The following is an 18,234-nucleotide window of genomic DNA, read 5'->3' as shown; positions in this document are numbered from 1 at the left end:
AGAAACCAAAATGTTTAAATGTATATTGTGAATGGCTCAGAGTATTTCTCTGTATCTCTTTACAAGACAGAACATAAGAATGGCTATACTGGGTCAGGGCAATGGTGTATCTTGTCTGACGGCAGCCAATGCCAGATCCCACTTTACTCCTCGAGCTGAAGAGCAGCTATATTAGGCAGAATCCCTTCCCCCTTCCACTATTTATATCTAACTGATCTTTTGCCCTCAATGGACAGTAACATAAAGCATCCCTCATGCTGTCTGCTTAGGACTCAACATGTCTTCTTTCCAAAGATGGTCACAGGCTGCAAAGTTTAGAGCGGGATCCCAGCTTTTCTCCAGGTTGGAGATATTTGAATCCAGGATTCTGGTTCAAGTCAGTCTCTAATTAGTTCATTTGACAGTTTCTGAGAAGAGCGCACCCGAGTAAGGAACCTGTGGAAATGTACATACAGTATAAACACTATGATCAGCAGCTGAACTCCATAGCATGCCCTGGGTCGTCATCACCTGGGCCCTCTGGCTCTAAGAGCACGGGATTCAGCTCACTGACCTAGGTCTGTCAGCTGAGGCAGGTGATGCTGTAGCAGGAGATGCTTTAGCAAGGGCTCATCGTCCTCTGTGTGTGGTCCAGCCACCACTAGAGAGTGGCAGAGCACCCCAGTGAGTGGGGGTGGGTACAGCTATACACCCATGTGAGCTGGGGGAATAATCCCAACATGTGCAGCTCAAAACAAAGCACAAGGTCTCAGCGACATTCCCCTTTAAGGTAAGTGTCAAAGTTACTGCTAGTAATATGGCCTCCGGCCACTAGCGGGCAGTGGTATTTGTCACACACACCAGCTGATGTTGGGCCATAGCAGGCTGAGCCTTAACCTCTTAGGCCTCCATTCATAGATTTAAGGCCTGAAGGAACCATTGTGGTCATCTAATCTACTCCCCTGTGTAACACAGGCCCAAGAACTGTCCCCTGCTAATTAAGCAAGGAAGCTCATTTGGACCTTAGACTAAAGGCAGCTCCTTTTCAGAGGATGAGAATGGCTGTTTTATCCAATGTCATTCCATCGCACGTAACATGCGCCACTGACATTCTTGGAGCCCAGTCAGTTACCGAACAGAGCAAGGGGCAGATTTCAGCCACTTTGCAATGAGCATCTCGGGGCCAGACGTCGGGTGGCGCCAGCAGAACTGCCCTCTGTTGCTCAGCCCCTGTATTGGTTGCACATGTCTTGCTGAGATGTGCACCACTGTGATTGTACTGCAGTTCCATGGAGCAGGAGGCTGTTCCTCGGCTCTGAAGCAGAACTGCAGCCAGAGAGAGCGCCCGAGACCTTTGCTGGCCCTTGAGGAGGTGGATATTTCAAGCTTCGGATGCTGAGACATGCTTCAGAGATGGGGAATGTTATATGTTCGTGACAGAGACTTGTACAGAGCGGGGAGCGTCCAATGCCATACAGCTCATTGTTTTCTGATTAGTTTTATGCAGCCTCATACTTTTTTGAAGAATAGTCTCTCTGATTTCTCTCGGGGGTCTAATAAAAGCAGAGGTCTGGGTGAGGAGATGATGTAGCTGACAGTATACATTACAGGTTTCTGTAAGAGGGTGGGTGTAATTTACACACTGAGAAAGGCATAAGGGGAGGGAGAAGTGGCAAAAACAACCAAGAGGAAGGTGTAAGAAGGTGCATGGTACAGCCGAGATGGCCTGATGTACACTGATTTACTGCTGAGTAACAAACACTGCCATTTACCACCATATCACATTGCCTCTGAACTAGGCTGAAAGGCCCACAGAATATGTTTGCAACACTATGATTGCCCGACATTCCAGAAATGATGGTTGGTATAAATGCTTTGACCCAAGTCCCCATTTCTTGGCTACCAATGTCCAGCATCCCCAATTGAAGGGGCTCAACTTCAGAAGAAAAATGACCAGATCATCACAGAACAAGAAAGAATTCAAGTGGGGAATTGCTTTTTAAGTGATGATCATTGCCCAGTGCTTTGTGCCTGGGTTTCTCAGACAAATCCTTGGATCATCCTTCATCAAACAACAGATTTTTATAACTCCCCAACAGGGCTGGGTCCCCGTTAGTCCTGATCCCAGTCACAGGAAAGGGAAAGTGTTCTGCACCCCAGGAGATCTGCACTTACATGGTCTTGAATGGACAAATCTGCACTCAGTTCAAATGGCAATGAAAATGTTATTCTTGCAATTATGCATTTGTACAGCAAGGTCTGCATTAGGGGTGTGATTCGGGTGGTGTGAACAGTAAGGCTAAAACTTACAACAAACGAGCAGCCACTTTATAGCAGTCACTGTGCTGCTCTCAGAGTTTCATGGAAACAGGGAGAAAACTCAGATCTTCCTGCTCTGAAAACACAGGCCTCTACCACTGGAGCTACACAGTTGAGTAGTTCTGAATACATCCGCTAGCGGGGCAGGAGCACACACGCGCACGCACGCACGCACACACACACACGACCTGTCTGCACAAGCCATCGTTGCACTGGCTGGACCGACATCAGTTACTGTGGCTCTCACACAGTCAATATTGCCCCATCTGTGTTGAGATGATACCAGCCACACTGCCCTCCTAGGAAGAGCCCATGCCTCCGAAGCCTATGCCCAGAGCATGTGGAGGAGGAGAAGTCTGACTCCCCCACCACATTCTCCCTAGCTCAGCAATCCCTGCAGTAGATGCCCAGCATGCAGTGAAGAGGCAGCTGCAGCGCAGTCAGATCTCTGTGGGTGTTTTTCTATTTCTAGCTGAGCCACAAACACAGATTTGTTTCTGACACATCAGGAATAGAATTTTTCTAGGGATTTTGTAAAGTTTAAGATTTAAGACTTTTAAAGGAAAGTTGATCCAAAACTAACAGTGATTTTAAACTGATGCCCTGGGTCTTGCCTTTGTCCCACATGTCCTCGGCACAGAAAGCATTTTGGAAGCCCACGCTTGGAAGCGTACATCTACACTGCAGCTGGGAGGTGTATTTCCAGCTAAGATAGACATACACGCACTATCTCTGCTCAAGCTAGCGCCTAAAAATAGCAGTGGCACAGGCCGGCTGAGTCCAACCCTGTCCAACCCCCAGGCACATACTCCCATATCGCCTCATTGCAGAGGTGATACCGGAGGCTATTCCAAGTGCTAAGGGAAATGGTATGCCCCATGCACAGGCATTGACTGAGAGGATGCCCAGCTTGCTGCCAGTGATGGCTCCCCTCATGACATAATCTGCAGTGTACATGACAAATGGCATCTAATTTCTGGCAGTGGCATTTTACAAGCGACTTCCCCGCGGGTCCAGAACATAGCCCCTCTCCATAACGAGAGAACCTACCTTCCATAATGGTGACTGGATCTTCCATTTTGGGCCGCAGTATATTTGGGCCGAACACCGTGGCGAGGTTCTGGACGCTCATCTTGTTCACGCTGGAGTGAGACTGAACTTCATCGAGGAATCTTCAGGAGCCGCCCAGAAAAAAAAAAAACAGCGAGAGAGAGAAGAGTAAATGGCACATGAAACCTTCCATCTCACTAGTTCCTTGTGCTCCTGTAGCCACCAGTTGTCTCTCGTCTTAGACTGTAAACTCTGTGGGCAGGAGCTGTCTGGATCGGTTCATACAGCACTTAGCGCAGTGCGGTCTCAGGCCATAACTGAGGCTCCTCAATGCTGCCACAGAACAAATCTATAATAACAGTAACTCCAATTCCACCAGAACGTGGGAAGAGGAAAGGGCCAGCGGTCACTAGTGCTGCAGACATGGGACCATTTAATCTGTGTGAAAACTGAGGTTCTTTCCTTTTTTAACAAGGATCCACAATACACCACATCACCTGTAGGCGAATACTTTTCACAAAGCAACCAGTCCGTATCTGACCTCTCGGTCCTCAAGGGAAACTGAACCAACACCTTCAAAAGACAAGCTTGGGAACATCAATTCATAACTCTGCTACACATCAAAAATCAGACATTTTATAAAGACACTGGATTTATGACTCATTACAATAATCTGTAACCCCCTCACCTTCCTTTGTCCTACGACTGTAGCAGTGTTAACTGATCACTTCGCTTTGAATGGGCTGTTGCAATGTGTGTTAACTCCATATCTGTCTAGCTGTGACACACTTCAGCTGCCCTACACTACAGAGTTAGGGCAGGTCTACACTACAAACTTGCATGTAGTGCTTCTGGTGAAGACACTCTAAGCCGTTGGCTTAATAACTCCAGAAGTTATGTCGGCAGGAGAAGCTCTACACAGGGGTTAAGGTCGATATAACTATGTCGTTCAGGGGCGTAGATTTTTCACAGCCTTGAGCGATAGTTATACCAAAGTAAGTTGTAATGTAGATCTGGCCTTAGGTTGACACAAAGCAGCTTACATCAACCTAACTCTGAAAGTGTCTACACCTAAATTTCGCCGCCGCCGACGTACCTGTCCAGCTACGCCAATTTAATAACTCCATCTCCATGAGCAGTGGAGAGTCAATGTAGCTAGGTCGACACAGTGTTATCTATGCTGCATTACTTATGTTAACTGTTACTGGCTTTCAGGAGCCTTCCCACAATGCCCCACACTGACAGCACTGACACGATACAAGTGCTCCTGGTGAGGATGCGCACTGCCAACACAAGGAGGAAAGTGTAGACCACACACAAACGATGTAATTAGTGTGGTGGCGGTATGCCGACCTAAGTTAGGTCAACTTAATTTTGTAGTGTAGGCATGGTCTGAGTACCTTTCCCAGACCTGAGGAAGAGCTCTGTGTAGCTTGAAAAACTTGTCTCTCTCACCAACAGAAGTTGATCCAATAAAAGACATTACCTCACTCACCTTGTCTCTCCAGGAATTCACAATGGCAATTTGAGCAAATTCCTGCTGTTTCTTATCCAGGAACATGGCAGAAAGGAGCAAACCACCATTCCCAGAAGAACTGCCATTCTCACTGCCCCCCCCCCCATATTTTTTAAAATCATCTGAGAAAAAATACCATCCATTTTTGTGGAAAAGGGTGAAAAAATTGAGGTGAAATGGCCCCCTCCAAAAAAGTCTTGCTATCTTACAGTACGGGGGAGGCAGGACTTATTGATGCTCTATTTAGACTTTAGAGAGACAAGGTGGATGAGGCGATATCCTTTATTGGATCACTTTCTGTTTGTGAGAGAGACAAGCTTCCAAGTGTGCACAGAGCTGTTCCTCAGGTCTGAGAACCGTACTCAGAGTGTCATAGCCACATAGAAGGTGGAACAGATTGTTTAGCATAAGTAGTTAATTAGACTGTAAGTACTTTAGTACAAGATCTGTCTGCTCCTCTGCATTAGCACAATGTCTAGAGCAGTGGGGGCCCAGTGTTGGTTTGTCCCTAGGCACTACCGTAACAAACATGATTAATACTGAGGCCTGCTGGCAGGGCAGTGGGTGAGGGCAGCCTGTCCTCGAGATAAACCAAGTGCTTTGTTTATCAGAGCTGCATGAGCATTGAAACCACAGACATTTTTAAAGCAGGAGTTTAGTTATATGGTGCAAATCGGCTCATTAAATAATTTGCATATGATGTCACATGAAGCCGAACAAAACTTGGCAGCTCTGGAGTTCCTGGTGCTAATTAATGCCACTTACTTGCATATGTATTTGAGGAGGTTGTAGTTTGCCTGGGGCAGGGTCTTCACCTGTTTAGCCAGCTCTCGGGTGCCCTACGGGAGGAGACAAACAACGAGAACAGTGATGTAGAGCAGGGTGCAGCCTGTTCCTCTGCAGTCAAGGGCAAATCCTCTTCCCTCAGCCAAGCCCATGCCATACGACACTGAAGCGGGGTGCTCCATGGAACCAGTGGGTGGGCATGCCCTGTCACCCCCAGCAAATTGGTACCCCCCTAGGGTGGTGCACTCTACCTCGGGGGAGAGGAAAAAAGATAATGACATTGCAGCTCTACCAGCTCCACCCTGCCTCCAAATGCACCCACCCTGGAGGAGAAGCTGGATGTGTGTAAGCCCCATGTGCTAGACTCCAAGGATCTGCACCTGTTTTGCTGCAGGCGATGGCTCCTCACGCCCGGGATGTTACCTGCACAATGCTGCCTTCAAAACTCATAAGAATATAAGAACAGCCAGACTGGGTCAGACCAATGGTCCATCTAGCCTAGTATCCTGTCTTCCAACAGTGGCCAATGCCAGGTGCTTCAGAGGAAATGAACAGAACAGGTAATCATCAAGGGATCCATCCCCTGTCGCCCATTCCCAGCTTCTGGCAAACAGAGGCTAGGGACACTTCAGAGCATAGTTTTGCATCCCTGCCCATCCTGGCTAGACCTATCCTCCATGAACTTATCTAGTTCTTTTTTTGAACCCTGTTATGGCCTTGGTCTTCACAGCATCCTCTGGCAAGGAGTTCCACAGGTTAACTGTTCATCGTGTGAAGAAATACTTCCTTTTGTTTGTATTAAACCTGCTGCCTATTAATTGCAGTTGGTGACCCCTAGTTCTCGTGTTATGAGGAGTAAATAACACTTCCTTATTTACTTTCTCCATACCAGTCATGATTTTATAGACCTCTATCATGTCCTCCCTTAGCCGTCTCTTTTCCAAACTGAAAAGTCCCAATCTTATTAATCTCTCCTCATATGGAAGCTGTTCCATATCCCTAATCATTTTTGTTGCTCTTTTCTGAACCTTTTCCAATTCCAATAGCTCTTCATGTGCACAACTGAGGGGGGGGCTAGAATTTGCAACTCAATTCCCGCCATCATTTTACGGAGGCACTGATCTGAGAGCGAGATCCCCAGCTCTGCGACCAACTGGCGCCTGACCCTCCTCCCACCCCCCCCGCCCCTTCCCCCCGCAGTCCACCAGACACTATCAAACCCTACTCTCTACATCTCCCGATTTCACCAGCACAAATTCTACCACTGGCCTTAGGCAAGGCACTGCACCTCGGTGCCTCAGTTTCCCCATCTGTAACACAGCACTTACACTACCCTGTCTTGCAGAGGAGCAGAACTCACTCTTGCCGATAATGACCCTTAGCACTTCCATGATGTCTTCAATGCAAGAATCTCAAGGCACTGTACAATGGATTTAGCCTCGATAGCCCCTGGAGAGGTAGGAAAGTATTATTCCTATTTTACAAGCAGGGAAACTGAGACACGAAGAGGCAACGGGATTCCTCCATGGCAACACTCTGGTAGAATCAGGAAAAGAACCCAGGAGTCCTGACATCGAGTTTCATGCCTAACAGGCAGTTCTACTTTGAGCAGTGACTGCAAAAATGGCTTTGTGGGGCTTCTTGTTTAGTTCCTTTCTATAGGACTTGACCAAATGTTGTCACTTTATTAGTAAAGGTGGGGGACTGGGAAAAAATAAGCTGAGTGGTAGGGCACCCCCCGCTCCTGTAGCTTGCCCTAGCCTACCCCCAGGTTCCCATGAGCCAATGCGCACTGCACCCCCATGAAGCTGGGATCCACACCTCTTGGAATATACACACCTTGTACACCCCCCCCGCCCAATCTTGCCCCAGTTTGTGCAGCAGAACCTCACTGGTTCTGCTGGAAAGTGACCACTGCATCTGCATAGTAAGCAGCAGGAGTTACCCCTGAGCAGAGTGCCTGGGCTGTTCCCCAGTCTGAAAAACCCTGCTTGGAATTTTCTGGGGAAAAAAACAAAACAAAAAAACAAAAAAACCCCACTCCATTGGGGAAAGAGAAATGGGTGGCGGGGGAGGGGGAACACAACGATGACACACACTTGTGTTTTATGAAGTGAAACAAGCTACATGCTCTGCAGTTCACGTGAGCAGACTGATTCCTCCAGCATAAAAAGCACATACTGTCCAAAATGAAGAGGTTGAAAAAATTCTGTACATCAATCACCAGTAGATACTGATCAAGTCACTAAACCTTTACTGCTCGAGTCAGCGCTCATTAAAGTCAGTGGAAACTGCCCCATGGACTTCAATGGGTGGTGGACAGTGCCTTAGTTATTTATGATTACCACTCTTTTGAATCTGTCCTTAGATACCAATACAATTTGACCAGCTTATTTGCCTGCTTAGCTACCAGTTTGCCATGAACAGTGCAACTGATGACTGGGCAGGAACGCAGGTTTTAAAAACAGACAACAGGCAACTGCTCCATTTTCTGTGATTTTACTTCTCGCATTTCTCATGCAATGAGCTGTGATAACCTTCTTCATAACCATAGATTTGGGGTAGACAGCTGGATTTTCACAATAAATGTGAGAAGAGAAGGCCTGTGACACGTTGCAACTTCCTCAGAGAGGTTTAACGAACTCCCACACAGCAGACGGTTAGAAGAACTGCACCTCACTTTTTCTTCTCCGCATCGCAGAAATCAAGCTGCAACTGAACTGAAGGTGAAAGGTTCTATAGGCCATTGCCTGCCCTCCCCTGCAAGCCATCCAGACAGACCATTGTGCTGACAGACCATTTGAGGACACTAAGTTATGGATTATTAAGTAGTGATGGGAAAACTTAAAAAAAAAAGGCTACTTTTCACAGGTTAGGGAAAAACATTAGATAAATTCAGAAAAGCTTCAGAGAATAGTCCAAAGAAAGAGAAAACCACCCTTCTTGTAACATTTCACTATTTCTGCTTCCATTCCCAGCCCAATCCAGTAAGTTCCAAGATGTGGAGGGAGGGGAAATCTAGTTATTGGAAAATGTAAGGCCAAGATTTCCAAAAGTGACTAGTTGGATGCTTTAATATCTGGAAGTCCAACTTGAGACACCTTAAAAGGGTCAGAGAAAGCAGGTGCTTAGCACTTCCTGAAAATCAGGGCTGTTTAGTGGTGACAAAAATGGTGGCACCCAAAATCACTAGTCAGTTGTGAAAATGCCAGCCATAGAAGTTTGAACCTCTGAAAAGGTTCGATTCAGGTACAGTTGTAGTTTGGGATGAAAGTTCAGCTCAGTTTTTAAGTGACTCTAAACAAGTTATTTTACTATATTTTTAGAGATGGGCCTGATCTACAAGAAATTGAACTAACAGGGCAAATTCTTCCCTGGCTTTCACTCTGTGCAGCCCTATTCGCTTCAAAGGTATCGGTCAGGGCAGAATCTGGCTTTGTGTGTTGATAAATTGCTCCATGCCATGGCCCCACAGGACTGAGCAGAGGGCTTTGCAATGGGAGCTGCACCTGATCCTTCTCTCATCAGTGAGAGGGTCAGTTTGATGCAGGGCCCAAAGCCGGTAGACAGAGAAAATGGGGTTAGAAAGATGGCGTCCACGGACCGATCACGGTGCAGATATTTGCCAGATAAAACTCCTATCTTTACTGCTGCAGACTTTGCAGAAGCACTCGTCATTCTGTCACAAGCTGGCATCCACTGACACTGAGACCAACCGCTGCTGAAAGCACCACCACAGGAAAGTGTGAAAGCCACCTTCCTGAATGCTAAGAGCGCTAGGCAGAAATGGTCTAATAGCACTGGGCATGCGTGATGGCTGGGATCGCCCACGAGAGCCAGTTAGCTCCAGTACTCTTTCACTTACCAGTGCAGTGTGTTTTATTATTGGCTCAACCCTCTGGAGTGACACTAATGTAAACTACAGTGTTTTGCACCAATCCTACAGAAGACTGCTTCACAAGGACTGGTTTCAGGAATCTCCAAGGTGCAAAACAGACTAAGGCTAACATGGGAGCCTCCAGGTTGGGCTAGGAGAACCAGGGTTCAGCAAAGTCACTCAAATCTTTGCCCCAAACACTAAACCGAATCCCCTTTTTATATGTCCAAAACTATTTACTAGCTTATTAATTCCATGAGTGCTGGGTTCCATGTGGAAGTGGAGAGAGCTCAGACTGAACTCACATCATTGTTTAAAAGGTTTCAAAGTGTTCCCCCAATTTTTCATTCTCATGCACCTGGGCACTGCCCTGCACTGGCTGAGACCAGAACCAGAGTGTCAAAATACCCTGAGAAAGGCTGTGCTCCTGCCATTGTCCCATTTACAGCCCTACAGCCACGCCAGGGCACCTGGAGGTTTTACCATTGTTCAAGGACACTGTTAAAAACCTGTCTGCATTATAGCAGCCACACTGGGGTTGTACCAGAGCTGAGGGGCCTGGATCAGTGTTGGAAGAGAAGCTGTTACACAGAGAGCCTGTGGCGAAAGGGACTGACCTGGGGAGCTCTGGGCAATTGGATAACAAACACAAAGTTTAGAACACCTCCCGAGGCTGGTTTGCTGCAGTTGGCGAGGGCAGATGCATTGAGCAGTACTAAATGTTTTATATAACGATACCCATCTCTGTTCAAAACCGAACAGCCCAAAGGATCAATAGAGACATTTTTAGTGGGGTACATTTTAAATGAAGAAAGCTTCACTCAAAAGTTTTTGGCCAAAAAATTTCAGTTCCCATGGGAAATTTCAAACTGCTTCAAAACCAACTTTTTGAAAGAAAACAAAAGTTTTCATTTCAATATAACAGATTTTTCAAGCAAATTTTTGTTAGTTGTATTTTGAATTGACCTTTTGACTTAAAATGTCAATTTTTTCAGTCTGAAACAAATTAAATGAAAAGACATTTTGACTTTTTAAATCAAAACATCCAATTCAAAACTAAGATTTTCATTTCGTTCAGAAAAATTGAAAAACTGACAGCTGAAGTCAAAATGAACATTTGTTTTTGGGAGTATTGATTCAAAACAAACTTTGGTTTCAAAATTCCCCAGGGGAAACCTGACATTTTTCATCAGAATCAACATTTTCCCCAGGAAAAACTTCAGTTTCAATGAAACTGCATTTTTCAGCAAGAAAACCTTCCACACAAAGTTCAGCCAGCTCGATGGGCCAGTGCAGGGTTCCATGTTAAACTGTGCTACCCGCTCCACTGGGCACGTAATGACTGAGGAAATCCCGTCTGTGCTGCGTGTTCCCGTTCCTTCAAGGAAACAACCCACACTGAGACTCCAAATCTTCTTGACAACTCAGAAGTTGTGACAAGTGCATTTTCTATAGTGGCTTAAAGAGACACCGCCAAGGCATGGGCAATGCTCTATGCCAGACAGAATAATACAATACAATTCTGTCTAGCATCATTCACACAAAAGCAACTCAGATGCTGCTTCCCAGACAACTGCAGCCAGGACAGAGAAATACAGGCGAACTGTGTCGATTATAAACTAAATGAGGATATAAAATGATGTTTGCCAAACTTGGCATTGAGTCTGCTCTTGTGTAACAGGCTTCGGGAATCCAAATCTCTCTCCCCAGTCTGTGCAGGTTAAACCCAGTCCACATTACCACCAAACTAAACCAGCTAAAGTGCTGCTGCTTTTTATAGGCAGCAGAGCGGCTGTGCTTGTGTCATAGCGTAAGAAATCTGTGTGCTGAATACAGAATCCAGGCCTGGCAGCTGCACCACATGCTTTGCAAATGGTGGCCACACCTGTACATCCTCAGCAGGGATTGAATCCGGGACCATCAGCATCATTACACAGATCTTTGCCACTTGAGCTAGAGCGTAACTAACTGTGTAACTCACTGTAAGTAGCAGGTTTGTATTATAGGCCACTAGGAGCAGCCAATAGAGGGAGATATGGGCTGGTACTATGGACCACACATACATGTCAGAGGTGATCGAACCCAAGACTGTTGACTCCACAGGCATCTGTTCTTCTTTGGCTGACACTAGAATCAGGCTTATAAAATCCCCACTTCGAAAGTGACAGTCACACAGACGACAGCAGCTCTGACATGCCGTCCGGTAGAGAGCTCAGATATCACAGTGACAGGAGCAGGACTCTTGGATCAGATCTATCCCTTTATCAATCACCCTGCCCCTCCTAATGAGTCCATGGGAGAAACGACCCTCCCGAATCTCCACCACCGCCAGAGAGCTGGAGGGCTCCTTCAGTCCCTTCCATTGCTTGGAATAAGATAGAGAAGAAGCTGAAGAAAAGACCCTCAAATGAAAGGTGCTGTAGAGGTGCTAAGTGTTATTTCCCCTCATACCCACGTGGGAGAATATAATTTGCCCTTTTCTGACTCCTTTCCTCTGAAAAACTCAAAGCCCTTTACAAACGACAGTTCGAAAAACCGCCCCATGCCCCTGTGAGGTAAGAATTATTATCCCCAAGGAAGAGATGAGACACTGAGGCAAAAGGACTTGTCCTAAATCACAGGAGCAGAGCCGGAAATAAAACCCAGCTCTCCTGACTCACAGTTGTTACTGCAACGCCTAGAGGACAGCCCTGCTAAGGAAGAAACAGCCATAGCCCAAGAGTACATAAAACGTACACGATGGACACAGAACCACAGGATTTCAAGACTAACCTGCGAAAGACGCCGGCTCCAAGCTGGAGCTTACAATGTTAAGGCCTGATTCAAAGCCCGTCAGAGTCACTGGGAAGGTTCCCACAGACTTCAGTGGGCTTTGGCTCAGGCCCTGGAGGAGAAAATGGAGAGGCTGTTGTTCGTTGAGTCGCGAGGCTCCAGGAATGGCACTGAGGGTAAAAGAAGGAAGGATAGAAGGAGCACTAACCTCTCCCTTGTCCTTGGAGAGCAGCTGTCCACATGACAGGAAGTCTTCATATTTGGCAAAGGGGATGACGGGCTCTGGCAGCTCTCGGAGATAAAGCTTCAGGAGGGACGCCACGGTGTGAACATCCGTGTTGCTGCAACAGGAGGAAAGAGGGGTGAATTTTAGAAACCTGCAAGCTGACTGCCCTATAAGCCCTATGCACGTTCTCTGGGAGGGGCGCAGGGAGGCAGCTAACAGGCCCTTCTTATGATGTATGAAAGGGCAGGCCCTGAGGAGTGGAGGAGGAGGACACTCCGGCCACATGTCCAACCAACATGGGCTAGTCTACCTGAGGGAGTCACAGAACCCTCGGGCAGGGAGCCCACGCATACTTTCACCATGGGCCTGCCCCATAATTCATGCCCTCACTCCTCACCACACAGTGTGACAGAGACAAAGCACTAGATCAGAGAGGAAAGTGCCTCCATTGCTCAGCTGCTTACAGGTGCGTCCTGTTGATGATGGGGAAAATCTTCGGATCTGTCAGGGAGAGAGGGTGAAGCCAGGTGAGCAGGGGAAGCAGGATGGTGGGGGATGGACACTCTTGTGAAGTGGGGAGAGCAGAGAAGGGTGCTGCCCAGATGAGCGTGCTGTTGTGACTGCTGTGCTGAAAATAAAGCTTTGTACCTTCTAAAAACCAAACTGATCCAGCGTTTGGCATGACAGTGTAACCTTTGCCGCTTCTGATAGCTGTCGCTCTCCCCAGCCCGTGCCCATCGCTGTGACTGTCGGAGCAGAATACAGCCATTCTGAGCTGTGTCTGCCTGCGTGCTGTACAGCAGGTGACACTCCTGCCTAGGTTCGCCCCTTTGGCTTTGGGGCCCTCTGCCTCCCAAGCCATGCCATTTGGCACTTGCTGTTTCATACTCTACACCGGAGCAATAGCCCAGTGTCTCTCTGCTCCACTCACACAGCTCCTATCGCTCCGCTCAGGGTTCTGCTTTCTGGGTCATCCAGACAAGCTGACCATGCTGGGGACAAATTGCTAAAGGGAGAACAAAAGAATAGCACAAGCATGTAGGGAAAAAATCAGAAAGGCTAAGGCAAGAAATGAGTTATACCTAGCAAGCGACATGAAAGGGAATGAGAAGTGGTTCTTTAAATACATTAGGAGTAAGAGGAAGATGAAGAAAAGTGTAGGTCCTCTATTTAGCAGGGAAAGAGCTAATAACTGAGGACATCAAGAAGATAGAAATGTTTAATACTTCCACCTTTTGCTCATCTCCTAGGTGGAGGTGTGGCCAGGCAGCTCTGCGCACTGCCTCCAACCAGAGCACTGGCTTCGCAGCTCCCATTGGCTGGGAGCCGTGGCCAATAGGAGCTGCAGGAGTGGTGCCTGCAGGCTGAGGCAGCACGTAGAGCTGCCTGGCCACAGCCTCTGCCTAGGAGCTGAGCAAGGGGGATTTCGCTGCTTCCGGGGAGCCCCCCAGGTAAGCGCTGCCCAGAGCCCGCCTCACCCCAGCCTGTGCCCCAATCCCCTGCCACCTCCCACACCCAACTCTGCTGGCAGTGGCCCGAGACTGCCCCAGCAGCGACCGGTACAACTGGCGCAGGAGCTGCCCGAGCTGCCCCTGAACCAGGCGCACCGGCCACTGCAGAAGTTACGGAGGTCACAGAAAGTCACAAAAACTGTTACTTCCATGACAAACTCGCAGCCATAGCCATGCTCAATTGTTCTCCATGTCCACTGAAGGTAGAAGTAGTAATGGGCTAAATCTGCAGCGAGGGAGATTTAGGCTGGATATTGGGAAAAACTTTCTAACTATAAAGCATAGTTAAGCACTGGAATAGGCTTCCAAGGGAGATTGTGGAATCCCACCCCCCATCACTGGAGGTTTTTAACCGGTTAGACAAACACCTGTCAGAGATGGTCTAGGTTTACTTGGTCTCACCTCATTGTAAGGGGCTGGATTTGATGACCTCTTGAGGGACCTCCCAGACCTACATTTCTATGGTTTTATAATGTTTTTGTATTATTCTTGATCCCCTTCCTTGTGCATCCTAACATCCTGTTTCCTTTTTTAGCTGTAGCTGCACATTAAGCAGAGGTCTTCATTGAGCTGTCAACAATGACACCCAGGTCCCTTTCTTGAGTGGATAGAGCTAATTAAAACCCTGTAAGGTTTGAGTATTTCTACTATTCCCTCCCATATGCCTTATTTTGCATTTATCAACATTGAATTTTATTTGCCATTGTGTTGCCCATTCCCCTAGCTTGTTGAGGTTGCTTTGACGTTTCTCACCAATCCTCTCTGGTCCTGCCTCAACTAAATAACTTTGTGTCCTCTGCAAAATTTCCTACCCTGCTGCTCGGCCCCCTTTAGTAATCAATTAGCTGAAATAAATCAAGTAAAGAACACAGATCCTAGTTTGGAACCGTAGTGCCCCCTGCTGTTAACCTTTTACCATGATGAAAATTGACCATTACGCCTACTCTTTTCCTTCTGACTCCTAGCCAGGTTTTGATCCATGGCAACACTTTGCCTCTCACCCCTGACTACTCTAGTGGTACTACAGTGGCCCCTTGTGAGAGACCTTTTGGAAGTCTAAATACATTACAGCAAGTGGCTCTCCTTTTTTGTCTCCCCTACTTGGACATGTTCAAAGCCTTCTAAGAAAGGTACACCCGGTGACAATGGAGAACTAGAGGGGTAGTGCTGACCACCTCAAATCCTTGTCTTTGCGATAACGCCCCATTCTATTTTGGTTGGTTGCTTTTTCGTCAGTTTTTGTAACATTAACAACTCCATCCAACCTCTCAGTTTTTGCTCTTTCATGCAAGACACACAGCTGTGGATCTCAGGGGTTACTGAAAAGCCATGGTTTCCATGCAGCAGATTAGCATCAACCCTCTGGCTCTATCACCCGTGCATTTCAAGCCGTTCTACTAACTATCCTGTGAGGTACCGTAGCTTATCACAAGCAGGGCTGGATTAAATTTGATCGGAGTCTGCAGATGTTATCCTTTTGGGTGGCCCTCGGTGCATATTCAGTTCCTTCCCTTTACTGTTTTACCACCACCCTGCCTGATGCCAAACACTCTATTGTTAAAGTACCTTGGTTATTTCAGCTCCAGGTTTAAAATGTGATAGACCAATTGTAGAGCTGCACAAAAGCTGAAGCAAACAAAACCCTTTTAATTTCAACACATAACTGGTAGTAATAAATATAGTAATGCCATAGCGTTAACTAACTAATTACCTACAGCAGTGGTATTCAAGGACATTTTCTGGTGGGCTGGATAAAGCAATGTCCAAATCTTGGCAGGCCAAATGGCTCTTCGGGTGTTTGCTCTCTAGTGAGCCTGCCATCAGCCAGGGATCGAAACGTTTCAAGAGTTGTGTGCCGGGTTGTATTTATTATTCTCAAAATAAAAGGTTAATTGTGCCAGCATACAATATTCCAGTGAAATCTTGCAAACAAATAATTATACAAATACACTGCAATGAGATTCAAACAGCATGCTATTAATTCTATTAAAACTAATTAAAATTAGCAGTTAAACTCACAAGAAATAAACTGACATCTAATTTCCCTTTCTTATTGACCGAAATGTTGACACTCACTCGTACAGTCCCTTTTTTGGAAAAGTACTGAGCAGCACACAATCAAGTTATCTAAAGAAAGCATGTCAGTTACGGATCACTTTGTGTTGCGCAAGTATCTAAATACCGTATATACTCATTCATAAGCCGAATATTTTTGGTAACAAAATGATGCATCAAAGAGCGGGGGTTGGCTGATAAACGGGTCTACACCAAAATTTGATGATTTTAAACTCTATGGAATCATTGAATTGAATATCTAATACATTGTATTTTGTTTATCTGGAGCGTCTGCAGGCATGGAGCCCCTCAGCTCCCCTGTGGCTACGGTTCGCCATTCCCACGCCACTTCCCGCAGCTCCCATTGGCTGGGAACGGCAAACCACGGACACTGGGAGCTGAGGGGCTCTGTGCCTGTGAACGCTCCAGGTAAACAAAACGTCCAGGCCCGCTAGCGGCTTACCCTGACGGGCCAGGAACCAAAGTTTGCCAACCCCTGAAATATAGGGTCGGCTTATGAAAGGGACATACAGTTTTTGCTATTTTTACCTAACCATCTTGGGGGGGTCGGCTTATAAACAAACAGGCTAATGAATGAGTATATACGGTAAGTGCCTGATTAAAAGTGTACCACTGGAAGTCAAAATGCACCAACACAATTTAGCGCCAATGCGTTTAAATGTAAACGACATGTTTCTAAATTAAAGACATGGGATGAGGGTAAACACAGGGAAAACAAATTGAAGTTCCCAGTTTCATCCCCCAGTTTCCATCAGTTCTGCCTCTATCTCCCACCCCGCTATTTGCCCAACCCACCATCAGCTGTGCCCCCCTCATAATTCCCTTCTGCTCCCACCAGGATTCTTCAAACCCCTCCAGGCTGCAGCAGGGCCCTCTCCTCCTTCCAGACAGAGGGGAGCTCCAGGTGTTCTTCATACCCCTCCTCCTTCCCAGGCCAGGTCTTACAGGGAGATTGGGGCAGGAGCAGGGGGGCATCCTTGCTCCTAGGAGGGGAGGGCAGAAGAGGGCCCAGAGCCATCATGAGTTGCCAGGCTCCTTCTGCTCCCTCTCCTCCCGTCCCCCTCTGTTCCTCCCCACTCCACATGTAACAGTTTGAGGGTGCTGTGTGCAAACAAGGCCTCTTAGCAAGGTTTGGGAGTGGCATAAAGGGGATTTCTTTCACCCCTGTGCAACCCCAAAAGCAAGTGACTGAATCTCACTCAAAGCTGCAGAAAAACATTCACCTCTGGGCGAGACCATGCCAGGACGCCCTCAGACAAGGACGGAAAAGGCCGGGAGGAACGGAAGCTGAAACTCAGCCTTAGCTCTACTGTGCAATGCTCTTGCCCGTGCACTGCCCACAGCCTTCGCTATACAGGGCGCCCTCCCCTTGCCCATGTGCTCCTCTCTGCCTTAGCTTTACTGTGCACTACCCCCCGTCTTCGCCACACTGTCCGCTCCCCTCCCCCTTAGCAATGCTGGGTGCTCCCCTGGCCCATGTGCACCCCTCCACTAAAGCTCAGGCGCATAGACTTTAAGACCAGAAGGGACCATCATGATGAGCTAGTCTGACCTCCTGCGCATCGCAAAGAATCTCGCCCACCCACCCCTGCAATAGAGCCCTAACCTCTGGCTGAGTTATGGAAGGCCTCAAATCATGGTTTGAAGACTTCAAGTTACAGAGAATCCGTCATTTACACTAGTTTAAATCTGCATGTGACCAGTGCCCCATGCTGCAGAGGAAGGCAACCCCCCCCCAGGGTCTCTGCCAATGTGACCCAGGGGGAAATTCCTTCCTGACCCCAGATATGGTGATCAGTTAGACCCTGAGCATGTGGGCAAGACCCACCAGCCAGACACCTGGGAAAGAATTCTCTGTAGTAACTCAGAGCCCTCCTCATCCAGTGTCTCATTGCCGGCCATTGGAGATATTTGCTGCTAGCAGTCGCAGATCGGCCATGTGCCATTGTAGGCAATCCCATCATATCATCCCCTCCATAAATTTATCAAGCTCCGTCTTCATGCCAGTTAGATTTTTTGCCCCCACTGCTCCCCTTGGAAGGCTGTTCCAGAACTTCACTCCTCTGATGGTTAGAAACCTTCGTCTAATTTCAAGCCTAAACTTTTTGATGGCCAGTTTATA

The 18,234-nt window shown here is 47.4% G+C and overlaps 1 protein-coding gene across 1 annotated transcript in view; it reads right to left on the bottom strand.

Annotated features, from left to right (window-relative positions):
• ARHGAP22 (Rho GTPase activating protein 22) overlaps positions 1 to 18,234 on the bottom strand; it is a 246,096-nt gene that overhangs the window by 9,758 nt on the left and 218,104 nt on the right. The window contains exons 6-8 of the mRNA XM_024210355.1: positions 12,508 to 12,640; positions 5,630 to 5,703; positions 3,349 to 3,470 (exon numbers count right to left, since the gene is read on the bottom strand). Coding sequence (XP_024066123.1) covers positions 3,349 to 3,470; positions 5,630 to 5,703; positions 12,508 to 12,640 — 329 coding nt within the window. The remainder of the gene's footprint in view (positions 1 to 3,348; positions 3,471 to 5,629; positions 5,704 to 12,507; positions 12,641 to 18,234) is intronic.

The sequence above is a fragment of the Terrapene carolina genome, unplaced genomic scaffold (assembly GCF_002925995.2).
Source record: "Terrapene carolina triunguis isolate 2854851 unplaced genomic scaffold, T_m_triunguis-2.0 Scaffold402, whole genome shotgun sequence".
Lineage (NCBI taxonomy): Eukaryota > Metazoa > Chordata > Testudines > Emydidae > Terrapene > Terrapene triunguis.
This window is presented reverse-complemented; position numbering and strand designations above follow the sequence as displayed.